Source organism: Trachurus trachurus, assembly GCF_905171665.1.
Source record: "Trachurus trachurus genome assembly, chromosome: 22".
Taxonomy (NCBI): Eukaryota; Metazoa; Chordata; class Actinopteri; order Carangiformes; family Carangidae; genus Trachurus; species Trachurus trachurus.
In genome coordinates, this window is record NC_139907.1 from 3,713,893 (window position 1) to 3,728,469 (window position 14,577).

Consider the following 14,577-nt stretch of genomic DNA (forward strand, 5'->3'; position numbering starts at 1 on the left):
AAACTGCAGGTAACCATAGCAACACTGCTCTTATTCTACAGAAAAAAAACCCACCAGGTGAGTCTCACCGGAGGAAACTGAACCAGAAACCTTCCTCACATCTCATCATGGAGACAAACTGTTCAACATGTGACTGCAGTACTGTATGATCCATCTTATATGAGAATGAGGAGAAATAACTAAGTAATAACTTGAATTTCAGTATTTTTAATCCAAACAGACCCTCATGAGGAACTTTAATAACTTTCCCCTGAGCACCATCGTCATCAGATCAATATTTTAAAACCCTTGGTTCATGACCAACTCCAGGCAAAACCAGCTAAATCCCAACTTCATTTTATATTTGAGTGTATAATGTGTCTTTATGTCTATAATCTGCCCATGAGTCAATACACCTGGAGCTCATTACAATGGACGGACGGATTAACTGGTCTAGATAATGAATAGAGATAATGACAAACGATCAACAAATCATTATGTTTCCATCCACTTGTCAATCGAATTATCTGGACATCGCTGAAAATATGAATGTGAATAAAGCCGGTGAAAGTGTGTTTCCATCTAAGAGCTTTAAAGCAAATAAAAAATCCTTGCGTAATGATGTAACACTGTTTTGCGATCAAATTGGTGCATCAAATTCGAACCTTGCTTTTTAAGGCAAGGCAAGTGGCCGTTTTTACAAACAGTTTACCTCAAAGGGCTTTACATGACATCATAACAACATCCTCTGCCCTTAGACCCTCACATCCACCGAGGAAAAACTCCATAGAAAACCCTTTTAACAGGGAAAAATTAAGGTGTTTCCATTCATTTTTGCACTGAATCGCAAAAACCAAACATGCACAAGCCAACAGTGTGACTAGCCGGTAACAGCAGCACTGCAAACAGCTCTGGGAGATCGTGGTTGAAAGACACTTCACAGAAAATCTGTCTCTTTGTCCGTCCGTCCACTTGACTCTTTCTTTGTTTACTCCTGCCATGTCTTTGAAAAGCTGGAAATACGTAGCAGAACTGACGTAGAACATGATCGCAATTAATGTTTATCCAGTTTTCATCAGCATTTATCAATCAAGAGAAAATCCAATGATTCACTCGGCAAACTTTTTGTCAAAATTCATGACATTTAATCGAATTTTACTATTTCCATAAGACATTTTTAATTCACTATAACTTAACTTACACCGGGCCATACGCCATATTGAGGTGCTGGCCGTATCGTTGTAATAACACAGAAATCCTCTAGGGGGTTAGGGTTAGACAAAAAGTCTCAAAACCAAAGATCTCAACAGCTGTTTTCCATCTCCTCTTGATTCATGACAACATGATTTAAAAGTTATTAGATATAAGTTTAATAACTTGGGTAATTAGAGTTCATTGACATAGCAGATATAATTACTTACTATAACCTCTTTTTTTCCACAGTGGAAAGTCTTTAGAGTTGAGTCATAATGCACCACATTTATAATAAACACGTATTTCATTGGTCACTGTTGAACAATCGCTCCAATATAACAACCTGCTTGTCACAAAAATCCTCTTTAACAGAGTTATTAAAGCCAGAAGCGGCCGACAAAACGCTCAGAGTTGTGTTGTGTTGTGTTATGTTGTGTTAATGTTGTTCCAGACAAGAATAAATTGCTGAGGGAGGTGTGGGATCTTTTTTTTTTTTTGGCATTAAAAATGAAAAGATGTTGAAAATTCAGCTGCTGGCAGCTAAAGTGCTGGTGCTTTTATTATTATTATTATTATTATCATCATTATTATTATTATTATTATTATCGCTGCCGTTCAAACACTCCTGTGATTAAACCCCCACTTGGCAGTCGCACACACACATACACACACACACACACACAAACCCACAGTGTGTGTGTTCATATACACAATGCACACACCCACTCATGGAAAGCAGATTAAACACTCGAATATAAAACTGAGAAATGGACGAGCAGCACAACAACATTAGTAGATGTCACTTTTTCTTTTTTTTTTCTTCATTTCACAGTCGGTCTGCAGCTCCTTCCACTCAGACTGAGGTCTAATTAATTCTGTGGGAAACCAAGTGGAAAATCACCTCTAATGGACTCGAGGCCATATTGATATAACTCCTCGATATCTGACGGGTGTAAATGGCCGTGAAAAAATACTCAGAACAGGCCTGATCTCATTACAGAGAATCAAACACAGAGGTCCAACATCTTAAAAACTCTCTTTCCCAAAGGCAGAAACATCCAACAACAACAGCATCTTCTCAAACTCATTACAGAGCAACACAATGACGTTACGTTTCTCTCCACCAACGTCAAAATCTGGTCAAAGTCCATCTCCATGTCTCTTTCCCCCGAGGACAAACAGCTGATGAGGCCGTTATTCCATCAATATCCGCTTTTGTTCCTCAGCCTGAAGAGGTCTGCTTCAGTCACAATGGAAAAGCACAACCAGCAATCCAACAATCCCCCTCATCATTACACTTGGTCCCAGTTCAATTCTACATGTTGGCAGATTTAAAGACGCACCAGGGCATCGACTGCCGAGGCTCAATAATGAATTTCAGGCTGTTATCGCCAACAGAAGCCAAGAATTAATCGTTTTCTGAAATCCTGATTCCTCTCCTCTCTTCCTCTCTCTCCCAAGTGAATTCCATCATCATCATCTCATCCAGAATGGAAATCAGTGCTCCATTAGCCAATTAGCACCTGGGAACATCTGGAATGTCATTCGCTTACAGTAGTACTGGAGGATTTTCAATTTTGACCTGAAGATAAACGATTAACTGGCCATCAAAAAGGACAACTGGAGCTTGTTTCAAGAATATGGAGTCATTTTGCCTTTGGATACTTTTACACGAGGATATCTGGTAATTGTTTATTGATTTTAATAGATTATGGAGATGGAGAAGAGCTTCTGCAGGAGGACAGAGAATAATATTTGTTGCAGTTTTATGTTTATCATTACGTACATTAGGTACAATCAGACTGTAGGAATGACTATCCAGTTTATGTTGCTCTTCAACATGTGTTGGAACAGACAGGGCAGGGATATGTTTCTAAGTGGAGGTAGAGTTATTTATTGTCTAACATACTCCATAATGGCTCTGAAATCAATCAATCAAAAGAATATTCAATATAGATATTGTTTAAAAAATGTGATCAAAGTTATTTCAGTTCATCCTGAGAAGAACACTTTTCACTAGCGCTACTCGGCTCGACTCGACTCAGTTCGACTCTTTGCTTTTCCACTCGGGACTCTACCTGCTACCTGGTACTTTTTGTGGTAACGCCTCGGCCGAGGTTCCAAGCAAACCGAGCCAAAACCAAAATGTTGCGTCAACCAACTCGCAGCCACCAATTGGATAAAGTGTTGTCACTTGATTACAATGTCCAACACAAGAATCAAACCTGTGTTTGGTCCAACAGAAGATCCAACAGAGAGTGCTGTGACAACCAAAACGTTGAGGAGGAACAATGAAGTACTGATCTAAACCGAGTCAAGTAGAGCTGTGACTGTGTAGTGGAAAAAGGGCCGCAAGTAGGACTGGGCCTCGATTGAAATTAGACGATTCTGTACGGTTCTGATTCCTATTCCATGTTTCGATTCCAGTTCCTAGGGATTCTCGATTCCGATTCTTTTAAGTACAGGGGACAAAAAGGTTTAGATGGTCTAAATGAGGGAGCACACCTGAGTTCTTTTCCCCACAGAATTAGATTCTATTTGTGGCGCTGGCAGACGAGGGGTGGGGGTAGGGGTCTTAGACTAAATGTATGAAGCTATACATTATAATAAATAAATATTACATTCATTTAAATTACTTCACAATAACAAAATATACAGGCTAGACTACACTTTGTGTCTAATAAAGCACAAGTTACACAAAGTGACTTTAAATCTTTCAGTGCGAATGAAAATTGTTTAAGCATCGTTTAGGGAAACCGAAATTAAAACTTCTGAACATTTCCGATAGAATCAAACGTTAGAACTGGTTCCATTCGATTCTCGATTGGTGCCCGACTCTCACCGAAAGTATCTGCACCCAAAATCATTGTCAGCCATTCAAGAGTTGTCGACACTGATAAACAATGATATTCCTCCTGCAGGTGGTGAAATATCCACAACATCTGGATCCAATAAATCAAATTAAATTCTAATGATGATCAATTAAAGGACCAAAGCTGTTGCACAAACACCAACACCCTCTGGCCCTGCAGAGCCACCGATAATGTAGCTAAAAACATCCTGCACCTCACAACTCTCCATCACAGCTCTGATTCAGTCACTTCTACATTTCTTCACCCACAGAAACAGTTTGGGGAATCAGATCCAGACTCTCTCCTGCTCCCTCTCTGACCTCTCACACAAGAAATCAACCACATCTCAAATCCATCACGAACCAACACCTCTACCTGCAGTAAATGTGTTGTTGTGTCTGGTTGAGGGAAAAAACAGACTGAATATGTTGATACCAGGTGCGAATGGGGTCACAAACAACCATCCACAGTGAGTGACTCAGATGAGTCCAGCAGCTGGAATCTGCACCAATCAGCAGACTGGAGGAAAAAGGTTGAGATGATGATGATGACTCATCCCCTCTTGAGACTACTTACAGTAATCGAGGCACTCGAGGTGGAGGAGGCAGCTTCGTCACGACCCGTCATGAATCACATTTCAGCCTCCGTTCATTCAGAAGCTGATTTTCATGCATTTGTTTTTGTTTAGTTGCTAAATTTGGCAATTTCCAGATGTTTCCTATTGTAATCATCTGAGGGCTGAAGGCTCAAGTGGTGTGTTTGTACAGTCAAGTATCTCAGGATGCAGATGCACACAGCCTGTATTCAGAAACTGAGCCTTAAAGGGATACTCCAACATTTTTTTGTGTGTGTGTCTTGCCTCACTCCCGAGTCCATGACCAGCAGATAGACACCATCCTTTCGACTGTGCGTGCAGTAGCAAGGGAGATACGGGCAGAGCTAATGGCGCACCGCTAATTAGCTTAGCTGAAACGCTGGAAGTGTATAGGTAGTGTTAGCCTGCCTCCACCTAAAGTCATCAGAGAAACTCTTCAGCAACTCTAAACGGAAACCGGCGAGCCGATCTTCGTCTCAGAGCTGACAAAACTCTCCGGTAAGGCATCTTGAGCGGTCAAATGCCGCTAACGGGACGAGATCGGTCAAAACGGAGGGTTCAAGCAAAGACGCTTTATTTTGGTTCAAGCTAGCTACATCGAGGGTATAGCTTCCTATTTCAAAGTAAAAGCACAAATTCTATCGTCATGGTTTTCTGTATGTAAAGGGCAACGGGTGTTTTATTTTGTGAAAGTAACCGGAAGTGCGTTGTTGGTCACAACGGCTAGCTTGAGTAGCGCCGAATTCGTCCGAACAAAATTGTAAACAGCTGGTATTTAGACAAATTAACGACACACTGCTGATCTAAACGGCTACTTTCTCACCTAAACATGTTTGAAATGTGGATAAAGTGATATATTTACAGAGTTTAGAGCTAAAATGAAATCAGCTTCTGACTGCTGATTTCGGCTCGGGTAGGAGGCAGGCTAACACTACCCATACACTTCCAGCGTTTGATCTAAGCTAATTAGCGGTGCGCCAGCTCTGCCCGTATCTCACTTGTTACTGCACGCACAGTTGAAAGGATGGTGTCTATCTGCTGGTCATGGACTCGGGAGTGAGGCAAGACACACAAAAAAAACCAAAAACCGTTGGCGTATCCCTTTAAAACCAGTCATCAGGACTTCCTGTGATTTTGTGATGTCACAACAAAGCAGTCACCAAGCCTCGCCCACACCAGGACCTGACCCAACGTCCAATAACTTGTAGGATTTGGTTTTATCCCAACTAAACACCCGTCTCACACCTTTAAACATCCACAGCTTAAAGAAACACTCGTACCTCGTCCACGTTCTCGAAGGCGTTGATGATGTCATAGGGGAGGCAGGACAGCAGGTCGATGACGAACCAGGTCTTCAGGTAGTTCATGCGGATGAGCTTGGGATCGGAGATGACCTCTCCGCCGGGCCCCACGAAGGTGGTGTGGAAGTTGAGGACGATGTCCACCAGGAAGATGACGTCCACCACGCTGTCCAGGACCAGCCACACGATGTTGTTCTGCTTGGTCTTGAAGGACACGTTGTACGGCACCATGATGGCCGTGTAGAAGGTGAGGATGAGGATCACCCAGTCCCACGTGGTCTTGAAGGTGCAGTAGTGAAGGATTATGTGGGGGGGCGTCTTCGGAGCCTCCTGCTTGTACTGAGGGAGGATGTCCGAGTTGAGCTGCAAAACCTGAGACGAGACGGGATATTGCATATTTTTTTAGAAATGCCAAAGGAACCACCACCACCACAAAAAACTTCCAAAGCAAATTAGACAGAAATAGAAATAGCCTTTTATAACTGCATCACTGTGTATTTACGAACTGTTCTGAAGGCAAATATATAGTGATTTTGGAAGTTGCTGTACATCGAACATTTGCACATTAGTGAGTTTTATACCATCTTTCTTCGCGATGTTTCACAATAAAATCCAATTTAGAAATTAATTAGTTAAAAAAAAACAGGCAGTGTTAAAGGGATAGTTCAACATTTTGGCAAATTGGCCCATTGCCATAATTGCTATAGTCATAGCAGTAGGTTCGTTACCTTTAATTGTAGGTAAGCTATTTTCAGTACAGCGGAGCGCAGCAGCTGGCTGCTCAGAGCTACGCTATGGAGGCTAAGGGAATTTCTTGGTTTCCCTCATCAAACTCATCAAATACAAAATCCCAAAACTCCACAGCGCTTTTGTAGACAAGTTGTGAGCTGCACAACCACCACGCTATGAGATAATGACGGAACGATACGAAACGGAGCCGTTTTCGAGGTAAATACAGGGTAAATACGGAGACTGCTTGCTGAAAAACTGTCCATGAACGCAACGCGCATCAGCGGTTTTGTATGAATTTACCTCGAAAACGGCTCCGTTTCGTATCGTTCCGTCATTATCTCATAGCGTGGTGGTTGTGCAGCTCACAACTTGTCTACAAAAGCGCTGTGGAGTTTTGGGATTTTGTATTTGATGAGTTTGATGAGGGAAACCAAGAAATTCCATTAGCCTCCATAGCGTAGCTCTGAGCAGCCAGCTGCTGCGCTCCGCCGTACTGAAAATAGCTTACACCTACAATTAAAGGTAATGAACCTACTGCTATGACTATAGTGATTATGGCAATGGGCCAATTTGCCAAAATGTTGAACTATCCCTTTAAGTTTGTAGTAAAGACGTAATGCAGTTTGTTTAAAAAGACCAACAAGAGCGAATCAAAACCATCAAAATGTGGCTACTTTTTGAAATAGGACCAATTTCCCATTGAAACATATGGGATTGGGGAAAATGCCAATTAGCTTAGCTTCTGCAGTTTAAAGGTTGACTATGTAGAAATACAAGAACAACAACAGAAAAAGAATTCCAGCAGTCGATTGCCAGACCGTTGCTAGGTAAAACGGGCCGTTGCTAGGGACTCCGCTCTGATCAGAGGACAGCAGAGGAGGAGAACTAAGCAGGATATTTACCTTATGTTTCATTTTTACCGTCATTAACAGCATAATAAATGACTTGTAGCTTGTTACAGGGAGAGTGGAGGCTCTCTGCCTTCCACACCGCTGCTGCTCAGAGCCTCCGCTGTCACTGCTCTCCTCAAGTTGGAAAAAAAAAAAAAAGGAGCTCCGTGGCACCGAAAGTCCGCGACGATAAACGTGTTTATGACAGATAAGACTACACAAATACACCCATCCTAACAAGTATATGATAATCCATTGATCCACCGATTGATTATTAAAAAGGCTTGGTTGGAAACAAACGCATACGACCGGGAGGAGGCAGGAAAACAGCGGAGAACTGAGCCACATGTCGGCTACAGGCAGGTACGAATGTAAACAGAACGTTGACAGATAGTCAGTTGTCGAGCCCGTCAAAAAAATTAAAAATAATAATTCAGACTAAAAAAAAAAATTTTTGTGGAAACGCAATACTTTCATTCTGTACCCCTCTAAAGGCCCCATGGATGTATTATTTTTGAAAAAATATAGCTTTTAATAAATATTCTACATATTCAACCTTTAAGGCAATAATGATTTAAGGCTCCGGTCACTATTTTCTAGTAAAATGATAAAGGTCACTCAATAAACTGATATGTCATCGTTTTAAGCACCTCCCTGCACTTACACCTTCATACCACTAGGGGTCTCTGAGGGCCCTGGTTGAGAAACACTGCATTAGATGTTTCATTGGGAAATTCATTCATGAATCAAGTTCTAAAACTGTTCAGTCACTGACAAATAAAACTTCTTTAGATTCACAGTTTTTATTTTCCTCTTCTTCCGTCTTATTTTGATGTATTTTAATTTTTTTAATGTTTAATCCTTTGCCTTAATCTTTCATCATGTATCTTTTAATTCAGTGTTTTTCTAATTACTGTCAGCAAACTCCTATTTAAGATTAATGCTTCATTTCCTTTATCTCTTTTTATTTGTAACAACTAATGAATGTGTATAATTGTTTTTCAATACATAACCTGGAACATTTATAACTTACTATAATTATATTTAGTGATGTTTGGACACAGAAGCAGCTTTATATACTAATGCAAAGTAACACTATGACAGATGTGCGCCTTTATATTTAATTTAAACCTTTTTATATGTCTATTCCAATATATGTTTACTAAGCTTATAGGGAAACATCTATTATCTTAACTTTACATGTTATTACAATCACTGAATGTGCCCAAAGGGAAACAAGTTGGACAGCTGTGAAACAGAAACAAGATTAAAAACACAAAGCACCTGAACACATCATGAAATTTAATATGGAAATGGATGAGAGAGAGGAAAATGTTGTAATCTATGAATAAATTATAATCCTTAAATATAATAATAAACAAACTCATTCAGTCCTAAGTAACAAATAAAACAAACAATGACAATGCAGCTCCACCCATCACTATCTGTCTGCTGTTACTCATCAAATAAAATAATAATAAAAAAATAAATAAAACTTAACATATTCAAAAATGTTCAAAAAGAAATAAAACTTAATGTCTTCAAACAGCTCTTTCTGCTTCACTCGTCCTCCTCTGCTCTCCACAAATTAAAACTTTATCCATTTGATCTGGTTTCACTCGTTCCTGGTTTCTGGCCCAGTTTTCACTGTAAACCAATAATACAAACCAAACTCCAGTTTTATCTCATTTCCAAACTAGTTTTTTTTTCAAATTACAGATCAATTCTTTACCGACATACTGATCAATCAATTTGTTTATTTCGGGCATGTCAAACACATGGCCGAAAGGGAAAGCGGGAGAAGCAAAAGCTTATCTAGTCCCGCCCCCATTACCCACAAATTGATTATAAAACATTTAATAATTCAGACGTTACAAGTCCAGATATACTTCACTTTTGTGGAAATCCAGTTTATTCTGTTATCTTCACTTCCTTTATTAGAAGGATGAAAGAGAAGAAATTAAATTAAATGAGTGCGATATGTGGAGGAGATTAGGTAGAAGAACATGAGCAGTGTTTTGTTTTGAGGTGAGAGTCGAGGAAGGACAATAGAGAAAGAAAAGTAGATTAGATGTGTGATATTTCTCCTCTTCATCTTTCATCTAGATTCATCCGGCTCTGTGACAAAACCACGTTATGAATAAATTTGTCCTGAGATGAGACGGAGACACGAGAAGAGGAGGAGAGGAGAGAGAGAGACACAGACTCACTCTCTCACACAAACTATAACCTATAATCTATAATCTATAATCTATAATCAAACCAGTGTGAATAGAAACACAGTTACAGTAACAGCTGTAGTAGCCTCCTTTACCTGTAACTCTCTGTAGTAGTGACACTGTGCTGCTACAATACTTATGGTGATGATAATATGTAAAGTACTGAGTTACTCCTTGTACTGCCAGTATTACTGATGATGATGATGATGATGATGATGAAGTGTTAGTACGTTTACTGTCATCAGTACAACAGCTACATGTTCAAATACTACTACTGTTAATTATTGATATTTCTACTAAAGCCACACGGTTCCTGGTGCCACATCAGCTTCTATCAATACTGAGGCCTTACTACTACTACTACTACTACAGTAGTAGTACAACAACTACTACTACTACTATTAACAACAACTACTACTGCTATTACTACAACTAACACTAATACAAGGACTACTACTACTACTGTCTTACTATCACTACTACTAATATTGTTCCTACTGCTGCCCTATACCACCTTATACTAGTAGTATTGCTATATTACTGTTGCCCTACTACTACCACTACCACTACTACCCTTATCCATACTACTTCTACTCCTCCTGCTATTCCTACCCCTCCTTCGACTACTATGGGTACTTCAACTCAACATCTTTTACTACTCATATTGTGAGTACTTCTCCTACTACAGCATCTATTATTACTTAGGCCTAGTACTACACCATTACTATTGTTCTTTTACTACTACTACTAATACTATATAACTTCTAGTATAGATTATCCATAACTAATAACTACCAATGCAGCTACAACTACTACTGTAGTATCTAGTACTACTTAGTGCACCCAAACTCAACAATTTCTAGCATTAAGCAGTACTGTAAAAAAACTACAATCTGCACTCGTCGGTCTACCTACTACTAGTATTACTGCAACTTTTTCTTCTTGCACTGTCATTACCTCCTTGCTCTGTTTATATTACTACTACAAAAAGCTGCTATTTATTCTAGAAAATCTGCACTTGTTAAAACTTTAAATGACACAGTCGTTACTTCTAATGCTTCTCTACTGCTGCCACTTGATTCTACTATAACTACTTCTATCGTCAGCGTAACTCTATTCATTTTTAATAGTACTTTTGATATCAATACTGCAGTATTACTACAGTACACATGGTCCTAATGATAGAAACACCATGATCCCTGAGCATCATGATGAATAATTCCTCTTTTTCCAGTGTTAGAGACGTTCAGAGTCAGTCCTGGTTTGTCTGGTTTAGTCAAGGTAAGCCTGGTTTAGACTGGTTTAGACTGGGTTAAGTGTGTTAGCCTGGTTGCCCCTGGTTTAGCCTGGTTTAGACTGGTTTAGCCTGGGTCAGCTCCATTTGTTCTCACAGTCTGACGTTAAGTGACAGGCAGAGCTGAGGATCAACAGCGAGTTTGGTACCAGCGTGTCATCTCTTCCTCATCATCATCATCACAGCCGCCAATCAAACAGCAACAACACTCAGAAGTGAAGCTGAGCAGCCCAACGGCATTGTGGGTAAAAAAAAAAGAAAAGAAAAAGAGTTTAAAAAAGAAAAGAAAGCAACCACTCTCTCTCTCTCTCCCTCTGCTCATGTGACACTCGACAGAAGACGCAGCAGCTGCTCCTTTCAGGCCGAGCAGCGGATTCATCACCTGCGAGATCTATTGAGTGTCGTTACGCAACCGGCGTCCGCCATCCAACGCCACTGCCAGGCCGGAGAACAGGAAGACGAGTGGATGAACTCATCTCTTCCTCCTCCTACATCCCTGTTTCTTCCTTTACTGTACATTCTCTCGCTTTTATCCCCTCACTTTTTTCTCTTCTTGCTCATTTCCTCCAACTCTTCCCCAGCGTGAGATAAATGACACCAGACATTATGTTATGCTATATAAAAGTCTTTCTATTGTAATTATTAAAAATACTGCACATTAATTTATTTTTATAACGTGTCTGTTCGAACGGCAGAGACAACGACTAAAGGACGTATAGATATTGAAGAAAGTTAATTCAGCTTTATTTAATATTTAATTTTTAAAGCATCCTTTCTTTCTTTATTGATACCAATTAGTCTGTTATAGTTATAAATGTTTAACTCTGGATTAATAAGCTCATATTTAATGTGTTTAATGTTTGTATTTTTATACTTAATAACTGATGTATTCATCTTTTATAAATTAAAGTATCAGATCGAAACCAGTTACAGTATTTAAGAGACATGAAACTGTTTAGATGCACATTTGGGCTGCACAGTGATTTAGACATGAACTAATGGTCAGTGAAGCAGTTCATAGATGTTTTATTGTAGAAGAGCTCATTATAATATAGTAAAATAATATAAATTATATTATAATGTAAAAACGAACTATGAAAACTAATAATAAATAAACTAAACTTAACTAAAATATGACAAATTTTACATAAAACATCTGTATTTGTGTTTTTTTGTGCTGATGCCAGTGAAAGTCCAAAAGCGTAAGCCGGTTTTGCTCTTCCCATGGAATTTTGTTTACGTTTCCATGGTTTCGGTAGTCGTGGTAAATGCATGGATTTTTTTTTTTTTCAATGGAAAATCTGTAAAACGCATGGATCATCATCACAGCAGCTTTTAACAATGGATATCACACAAATTGACATCCATGTTAAAAGCCAGCGTTAATGGATCCATGCGTTTACCGCAACTATGACAACGACTGAAAACCATGGAAACGTAAACGTACAATTCCACCGGAAGTGAAACTTGTGGATAGTGCACAAAAGTGACAGTTATATTCTGACTGGAGTGTGTTAATGTGAATCATAGAATAAGAACTAGGACTTCCACAGTAACTTGGGATCTAAGTGTTGTTTCTGGTGACTCCTCCTCCTCCAGAGAGTTTCTACCTCACATCTCTATCTCCCCTTCAGTCTGACGTCATCCTTCTCTTCTCTTCTCTTCTCTTCCTTCCTTCTTTACATAATTCCCTCCTTCCTCCAACTTCCTTCGTTAATTTACCCACTGATTTCCCTCTCCTGCTCTTCCCCCTCTCTCTCTCTCATTCTCCATCCAGACCTGGAAGTGACACTCTGGGTGAAATGCAAACCACCACTACCCCCACCACCATAACCACCACTGCTGCTGCTGCTGCTGCTGCTGCTCCTCACTTTGTGTGATGAGCCGGGATGAAACTCAAACAAACTCTTGATTAAAGCCGATACACCTCACTCAGACCTTCATGAATAAAACAGGAGGCGGAGCTTCAGAGGAAGAGGAGACATCTTCTCTCATCCTCTACTTCTTCTACATCATCATCTTCTCCACCCTTTCCTTTCCCCACCAACCCCCACCCACCCTTAAGCCTTAAACCCATTTTCTAAATTTCCCCCCAGCAGCAGCATCACAATCACTCCGAGTGCCCACAGTGCCCGCGCTCTCTCTCTCTCTCTCTCTCCACCCGCCATGAAATTTTAATGACACCTGCAGTCCACGGGAGCAGAGGAAGCGCCGCTCGCTGTGTCAGACAACTGCAGATCCAAGGAGGCTGGGACACGGGTGGGAGGAGGAGGAGAAAGAGGAAGAGGAGGAGGAGGAGGAGGAGGATGGATGGATGCATTGTGAAAATGTAGAGTAGGCGCTCGCATGCCATGTCACTGTGGTCGCTTTAACCGTGCACGGATAAAAAAAAGTCTGAATGTGGCTGTTAATGTTTTATATGAGGGTTTATTTGTGCAGAAATAATGAATATAGTGCAGAGTAGAGTAGAGTTGCTACGGTGGCATATTTGTGTGTAGTTAGTGACACCAACTTCCACCAACTCCTGTTTCCTGTCGCTGTCTTGTTATTATTTAATCAAACTCAGGTTCAGTCCTGTGAGTTCAGGATGTTTCTTTTCCAGGTGAAAGAGCTGATCCCTAAAAAAAATTAAATAAATAATAAATAAAACCTATTTTTATCAAACCTGACAGTTTTGGCTTCGAGTTAATTAAGAAGAGCACGAGTGAAACAGGAAAACTAACCCAAAACAAACCACAATGACGTCTGGCGGGGGAACAAAATAGACACATAAATAATGAAAAGCTCATTAATTCATCCAGACAGGAGTGGCACATTGTTTTATACATAATTTAATATTTATATTTATTTAATTCCAGGATTCAGAAACAAATCTGAGCCCTTTAACCGACCAGACCGAGTTCACACACACAGGAAGTCACGGCTGGTTTGTGTTTGTTGTTGCCAGAGAACGTACTCCACCATTCATATCTGCAATTTACATAATAAAAGATCAATATCTGAGTCGATACGATCCTGTACTGACTGGTTTCCTCTCTCCCTCCTCTGGCTGTGTTGATGACACCTGCAGTTCAGATCAGTGGTGTGAAGTGCAGCGTCAGAGTGAGCATGTGCAACGTGTGTGTGTGTGTGTGTGTGTGTGTGTGTGTGTGTGTGTGTGTGTGTTGCGCTCACCTCTGCCAGTCTGGACTGTTTGTGGCTGACATCGAGTTTGCCGACGGGCGCCAGCTGCTGCAGCGTGTTGCGGTTGTTGGTGAGCGCACGTGTCAGACGAGCAAACTTGGTCCATCCTGCAAAAAAAAAAGAATAAAAAAAGACGAGACAGGAAGTCAGTCACAGCTGTCAACATCTGCACCGCACATCATCATCATCATCATCATCAACTTCCTGTTTCACTTCCACGAGCTTTTCCCCCCCGGCTGATAGCGATATTTACAACACGGCCGACATGACGTGAATGCAGCACGAACAAAGCGAACGGAGCTCAAAGTGTCCTTGAACACGAGCGTATCTCCAGCAGG

At 40.4% G+C, this 14,577-nt stretch overlaps 1 protein-coding gene across 1 annotated transcript in view; it reads right to left on the reverse strand.

The window, feature by feature from the left end:
- kcnh5b (potassium voltage-gated channel, subfamily H (eag-related), member 5b) overlaps positions 1 to 14,577 on the reverse strand; it is a gene marked incomplete at both ends in the record, with an annotated part of 186,153 nt that overhangs the window by 144,692 nt on the left and 26,884 nt on the right. The window contains 2 exon segments of the mRNA XM_083998777.1: positions 5,901 to 6,293; positions 14,231 to 14,346. Of these exon segments, the coding sequence (XP_083854903.1) occupies positions 5,901 to 6,293; positions 14,231 to 14,346 (509 nt within the window).